General features: G+C 33.4%; 1 protein-coding gene across 1 annotated transcript in view; it reads left to right on the top strand.

The window, feature by feature from the left end:
- The first annotated feature begins 6424 nt into the window (after positions 1-6424).
- The window catches only part of TECRL (trans-2,3-enoyl-CoA reductase like), a 95063-nt gene continuing 93738 nt past the window's right edge, over positions 6425-7749 (top strand). Inside the window, exon 1 of the mRNA XM_055342680.1 lies at positions 6425-6789. Coding sequence (XP_055198655.1) covers positions 6556-6789 — 234 coding nt within the window. The 5' untranslated portion in view covers positions 6425-6555. The remainder of the gene's footprint in view (positions 6790-7749) is intronic.

The raw sequence follows: 7749 nt of genomic DNA, 5'->3' as shown, positions 1-7749 counted from the left end.
AATTCATTGTTAACATGCAAGTATTCAAATTTGATAGAGTGTGATTTAGAAAATATACAATGCAATTTTGGAAACAAATGGAGTATTCATGATAAAAACTGGACCAAGACACAGAAAAGCTCTCACAATACTGAAGAACAAACTTGGATGACTGACACTACTCAATATCAAGACTTACTATAAAACTACGCGAATAAAAGACAAATGTGATGTTGGCAAAAGAATAGATAGATCAGTGGGTCAGAATAGAGACTCAGAAATAGATCTACACAAACATAAGTTACCAATCATAGGCAATTCAATGGAGAAGAAGTAGTCTATCCAGCATCTGCTACTAGTACAACTATGCACTCACGGCTAAGCAAAAATAAAATGAATCTATACACAGACTTTAAATCTTTCACATAATTATGCTAAGTGACAGAAGTCAGAGAAAGACAAATAGCATATGCTTTCACTCAAATGTAGGATTTAAGAAACAAAACAGATGAACATAGGGGAAGGGGAAGGGGAAGAAAAAGGGAAGCAAACTGTAAGAGACTCTTAACTACAGAACAAACTGATGGTTGATGGAGGGAGATGGGATACATGGGTGATGGGTATTAAGTAGGGTACTTGTGATGAGCACTGGGTATTTCACGTAAGTGATGAATCACTAAATTCTACTCTTGAAACCAATATTATACTGTATGTTAGCTAAAATTGTAAAAAATTAAATAAGAAGTTAACAGTTGAAATAAATTAAGTTTACTGTCAAAGGAAATTTCTTTTCACATAAATTAAGACAAAATAAATCATAGACCTAATTGTAAAGTGCAAAACTATACAATTTCTGGGATAATATGGGAGAAAATCTAGATTATCTTTTATTTGGTGATGCCTTTTTCAATAATACCAAAAGCATGATCCATGAACAACAACAAAAAAAGATAAATTGGGCTTCACTGAAACTAAAATCTTTTGCTCTGCAAAAGATAATATTAAGAGAACGAGAAGACAAGCCACATACTGGAAAAAGATATTTGGAAAAACGTACCTGCTAATGGACTTCTATCTAAATTCTACAAAGAACTCTTAAAACTCAACAATAAGAAAAAAATACAAAATGAACAAAAGATGAATAGATACCTCATCTGGGAAGACATACAAATAAGCATAAGAAAAGATGCTCCTAAAAATGTTTCACATCATTTTCCACTAGAGAATTGCATCTTAAACCAATGAGATACCATGTCACACCTAGCAGGATGGCCAAAAATCCAGAACACTGACAACACCAAATTCTGATAGGGATGCGGAGCAAGAGGAACTCCCACTTACTGCTGGTGGGAACGCAAAATGCTACAACCACTTTGGAAGACAGTCTGGGGCAGCCCTGGTGGTGCAGCGGTTTGGTGCTGCCTGCAGCCCGGGGTGTGATCCTGGAGACCTGGGATCGAGTCCTACATCGGGCTCCCTGCATGGAGCCTGCTTCTCCCTCTGCCTGTGTCTCTGCCTCTCTCTGTGTGTCTATGAATAAATAAATAAAATCTTAAAAAAAAGAAGTCTGATAGTTTCTTAAATAGGCTTACCATCCAATCCAGCAATCACACTCCTAGCTATTACCCTAATAATTTGAAAATTATATTCACACAAAAACCTGAACATGAATGTTTATAATAGCAACCAAGATACTCTTCGATGAATGAGTGAATATACAAACAGTGGTATATCCTTACACTAAGGTATTATTTACACACACAATATGCATGACAGAGAGAGAAATCTCAAATTATGAAAAAGCATGGGGGAAACTTAAAAGCATACTGCTAAATGAAAGGCACCCTCTGAAAATACTATATATTATATGATTTCAACTAATAATACAGAAGAAAAAGTGAAACTTTGAAGACAGAAAATAGATCATTCATTGTCAGGAGTTTGGATTAGGGGAACAGTGGGGAAGTTGTAACACAGGACACTTTCAGGTCAGTGAAACTATTCTGTGTGATACCATCAAGGTGGGTACATGACTTTATACATTTGTCAAAACTCAGAGAACTATAAAACACAAAGACTAAAGTCTAAAACAAACTATGGACTTTGATTAATAAATATCTGTCAATATTAGTTCAGTTTTAACAAAAAATCCACACTAATGCAAGATATTAATTGAAGGTTTGGATCATAGGGGAGGAAGGGAGTATAAGGCAATGCTGTATATTCAATCATGTATTTTTTTTCTGTAAACTAAAATTGCTTTTAAAAATAAATCTGTTAATTATTTAAAATAACCTCAGAAGAAATGGAAAGTGAACTGAAATGGATAACTTCTGTCAAAAATAAATGAAAATTATGAGAGTAAAGAACAATAATATCTTGGGGTGCCTGGGTGGCCCCCCAGGTGGTGGTTGGTTAAGTGTCTGCCTTAGGCTCAGGTCATGATCCAGGGTCCTGGGATCCAGCCCTGCATCAGGATTCCTGCTCAGCTAGGAATCTATTTCTCTTTCTTCCTTTGATCATCTCCACTGCCTTGTGCTTGCTCTCTCTCTTTCTCAAATCAATAAATAAAAATCTTAAAAAAAGAATAATATCTTAACCACCCTCCTTCACACTTTATTATAAATAAATGCAATTAGAAATAAGATTCCTATTTGACACTCCATCTTTTTGTAAACTTTTTGTATTTAAAATATATTTTGAATTGCAATCTATTTTACCAAGGCATATCCCAGGTCTACTATTAAACAAATATTAATTAAGGGTTTTATTTTCATTATGATCCATTTAGCAATAATCTTATAAGAACACCTTAGCAGGGACACCCTTATGGCTCAATGATTGAGTGTCTGCCTTTGGCTCAGGGTATGATCCTAGGGTACTGGGATCAAGTCTTGCATCAGGCACCCCATAGGGACCCTGCTTCTCCCTCTGCCTATGTCTCTGCCTCTCTCTCTGTGTCTCTCATGAATAAATAAATAAAATATATTTTTAAAGGGCACCTTGGCAAATATAAAACATTTTATTCTATTTTTTTAAAAGATTTATTTATTTATTTATTTATTTATTTATTTATTTATTTATTTATTTATTTATTTATGATAGAGATAGAAAGAGAGAGGCAGAGACACAGGAGGAGGGAGAAGCAGGCTCCATGCAGGGAGCCCGACGTGGGACTCAATCCCGAGACTCCAGGATCGCGCCCTGGGCCAAAGGCAGGCACTAAACCACTGAGCCACCCAGGGATCCCCAAACATTTTATTTTTAAAAACTACTTCAAAAATACAAAATGCAGTATGGAATAATATAATACCTTAGGCGATATTTATTCTCTTTCCAATTTTTAACTTGAATGATTGGCACGGATGAAAACCTGAGTTTCTTTCCTCTTTAAACTGTCTTTCATATCCATTTTTTCCTCTTTCTCCATTCCTTATTTTATGTGTTGGTATGAGTGTGTGTTTCTTTTATGCTTTGCATTTTGGAAGAGTTCTACAAAAACAACGAAAAGGAGATCCAGAGGGGTTTTTTGTGTACCTTTTACCTGGCTTCTCCCAATTTTAACATCATGTATAACCATGGTATGTTTATCAAAATTCAGAAATTAGCACTGGCACAATACTATTAATTGAACTACAAATGTTTTTCTCTTATCACTGTTTTTCCATTAACTCCTTTTTCTGTTCCAGGAAACAATCTAGACACCATTATCTTTTTTAGTCATGTTATCATATAATCTCTTTTCATCTGTCACAGTTTCTTAGTTTTTTCCTTATTTTCAAATTTTGACAGTTTTGAAGAATATTAAGTATGTCTCTCAATTTATATTTTCTCATGGTTAGACTAAAGAAGTGAATTTTGGAAAAATCCTGCAGAGGTCTTTACCTGTCTTCATTTCATGATACAGTGGGTACACAATAGCAACATGAGTTTTCAGGGTGATATTCAACTTGGCCTCTTGGTTTAAATGCTGTCTTCCTGCCAGTTTAGTCCTCCATAAATTGTCCATCTTCCTTTCCATTCATTATTTTTTGTAAGGGTGTCACTATGTGAAAACCACACTCAGGAAGAGAGTATACTTATATACTATTTGGGATTCCTGTGTAAAGAAAATTCATTCCTTATCTCATTTATTTATTATTTATAAAATCATTTATTCTTAACAGTATGGACTCATGGATATTTATATTGTTCTTCGAGTTAGAATCCATTTCTATCAGTATTTATTTTCTTATTTAAAATATTCCAGCTTTGGCAACGGGAGCTCTTTCAGTTTGGTTCCTGTGTCCTTTAGACTATTGCCTTTTTTTTTTTTTTAAGATTTTATTTATTTACTCATGAGAGACACACAGAAAGAGAGAGGCAGAGACACAGGCAGAGTGAGCCGGACATGGGACTCGATCTGGGGTCTCCAGGATCACATCCTGGGCTGAAGGCAGCGCTAAACCGCTGAGCCACCCGGGCTGCCCGAGACTATTCCTTTTTTAAAACAGAAACTATATTTGAAGAGACATATAGGTTAGCGTTTATGTCATTTTAGTGTAAGACAACAGTTTACCTGAGCATTCTATTAGCATCACACCATTCTGCCTACAACTTCAAGATACATTTACTGATTATTTATTTATAATAATAAATATATATATTCACTCTATATAATATATATATTATATATAAATAATATAATATATAAGTTATATATATATATTCACTCTAGAGAGTTTAAGGAATGAGATCAGAGATATAACAAGGTGCTGATGATGCAGACTTTGCAGACCTTTGCAAAGAACTTTAGCTTTTTTATTCTATAAAATGGGAAGCCTCTGCAGTGTGCTGAGCAGATTATTAGATTATTCACTTTAGCATAGACTCTGATCACTCTAGCTGAGGTATTAAAATACCAGATTGGCCAGTGTTGGCACAGGGAGACTAGTTTAGAAAAGCAATACAATTCAGATTGATGCTTTGAAGGTAGCATAGGATGGTGACAAGACTGTGTTCTTGATTTCTGATGGGTTAGAACTGAAGTGTGGGAGAAAGGGAGATGTTATGATGATTCCAAGTTTGGAGTCCTGTACAACTAAGGTGATGAAATTGCACAACACATGTGTGTGTGTTTATAAATACATGCAAATGCACACACAGACATATATATCCTTGTCTTCTATATTTTCAAAATATAAAATATTAAGAACAATGGTTGTCTAGAGTACGAAAATGATAACTGAACAATGTGTAAGTGGATCTCTTTTGCATAAAGTTTGGTCAAAATTAAAAACCAATACATTATTTTATTATAGAAATAAATTTAGCCTCATAGAGATACATAGATTCATCTCTTTATGATTATTATTATTATTATTTTAAGGGAGCCCCACACCCAGTGGGGTTTGAACTCATGACCCTGTGATCAAGACCTGAGCCATGCACTCAAGAGTCTGTCGCTTAATAGACTGAGACACTCAGGTGTCCCACATGCCTCTATAATTTTAATCATTTTCCTTTTCATGTCATCATTAAAACTAACATCTCAGAATATTTTCCTGTGATATCCCTTTATATCAGTGACAATATGTTTTGGATATTTTTCAGTTGTTTCTTCACCAGATATACCAGTTATTCGAGTACTTGGGATTCTTTTCCACAAACTTCCTTTCTCAGGTTAACATTTTTCTTTGTTCTTCTTGAGATTATTTCAGTCTGCCATAGTTTAGTGTTGTGGTAAATATGGGGTTTAGCACTGACTTTCTATATAAATTCAAAGGTTTTCCAGCAGTTTATAATATACAGAAATGTTGAAAGGAGATTTGCTTCTTTTTCTTCCAGTTATAAAATTGCTTTCTACATATTCTAATCTCATAGATGATTTGCCATCTTTCTATTCCCTGTACAAAGTGAAGAATTCATCCATTTATATCATATATATAGCACATTTGTATATATACTATACAATATTTGTATTGGATTATAATATGTACCATGTTTAATATTTATATTTATTTACATTTATTATATATTATTTAATAATTATATTTATTTATATCTATAATTGAAATATGCACAAGTGTTTATCTTGACAGCATTTATAAAAATTTTCTTATGTAATAATGCCCCAGGAGTTTTTAAATTTGTCTCTAGGATAGCCCTAAACTGATTTTAAACACATTTAAATGGAAACCTGTGAATAATAATATGTGTGTTTGGAGATTAGTGTATACAGAATTCAGAGATAATAAAAATTCTTTCTACTCTCTCTCTCTCTTTTTTTTTTTTTTTTTTTTTTTGCTTTGGAATTTCAGATACTAGTGACCATATTAAGAAGCAGAGATAAAAGGAGAAAGCAAGAAATAACTGGAAGGCTGGTAAAGTAATCCTCTACGCTGCCACAATTTACAATAGCGTGTTACAGATAGAAATAGATCATTTTTTTCAAGCCTGCTAAATAAAACTGAACTCTTGGAATGGCATGGCACTTGACCTTTCCCGGTTTCACCAGCAGTATTTAAACTGGTGCAAAGGCAATGCTCTTGCAAGTGTCTTCTGTTGACATGACAGATTCTCTTGCTAGTTCACACCATGTTCAGGAGGCATAAGTCCCTGGCTTCGGATCGCAGGAGAGAAGTATTTTCTCGAGGGGCTGCACGGTCCCTATTGAAGAATGACCTGAGAAACTTTCAGTGTTTGTCTCAACTTGTGCTCTCAGCGGGCCCTCTGAAATCAATTCCAGTAGTTAAACATTCAAAAACTGTGCACTTTGAGATTGAAATACTTGATGCTCAAACCAGAAAGCAGATATGCATTGTGGATAAGGTAAGTTCTATTTGCTCATTAAATTTTTCTTATCTGTCCCAAAGATTTTTACTTTTCGATTTAATGCTGACAAGTCTGTATCAAAATATATTCCTTGCTTTTAATGTTAGGTTTATGAATGGTAGCATAGATTGTATATGATTTCAGTGGAAGATACTTACTGCATCTTTCATAGTTTAAATGGTAGCTAATAATTATTAGGTTCTGTTTTTCTTGCTAACAGTCACCATTGTCCAAAATTTCCTTTGCTCAACTTCTTAAGCCTACATCACAAAATTTCTCTAGGTTTTTCTCTCCATGCACTTCATTACTTATTCAAATTATCACAGTTTTATAGTGTTCCTAGAAAATAGCAAGCAAAAGGCATTAAATTTACTGAAGTAAATGCTATTTAGCGTATATGGTAAAGTCTAATCATTTAAAAGTTATTTAGAGTTAATTATCTGAAAAAGGAACATTTCACTTTTTACAAAAACTTTACTTATTTCAAAGTTACAGTATTTAAGTTCCTAAAGAAAAGTCTTGCTTAATACATTACACTTTTATTTTCACATCACAGACGTTTCTCTCAGGCATGATAGGCACTTGCTGGGTTAGAAAATCAACACATAAATAAATAATTAAATAAATAAATAAAATAAACAAACATTGTGGATATACATATGTGAATACAGTATTTCAAATATTTTCAGTTTTTAAGTTTGAAAAGTCACTAGTAATTTAATTTTTTGAGAAAGATTGATATTTTAAAGATGATGTATTTTCACTTATTTTGCTATAAAGACATTATAAAAAAGTTTTGCTATTGTTCTAAAAATAAAATTCAACTGCTGATTTCCTTTAACTATACTCTAGCTATGTTTCCAGATAAAAGGGACAGAGACAAAATGTTTACAGCTTCTAATTGTAGATGATACATAATTTCTTGCTTAATAATAATAATTCTAACACTGTACCAAC

The sequence above is a fragment of the Nyctereutes procyonoides genome, unplaced genomic scaffold, assembly GCF_905146905.1.
Source record: "Nyctereutes procyonoides isolate TBG_1078 unplaced genomic scaffold, NYPRO_anot_genome, whole genome shotgun sequence".
In the NCBI taxonomy this organism is placed as follows: Eukaryota; Metazoa; Chordata; class Mammalia; order Carnivora; family Canidae; genus Nyctereutes; species Nyctereutes procyonoides.
This window is presented reverse-complemented; position numbering and strand designations above follow the sequence as displayed.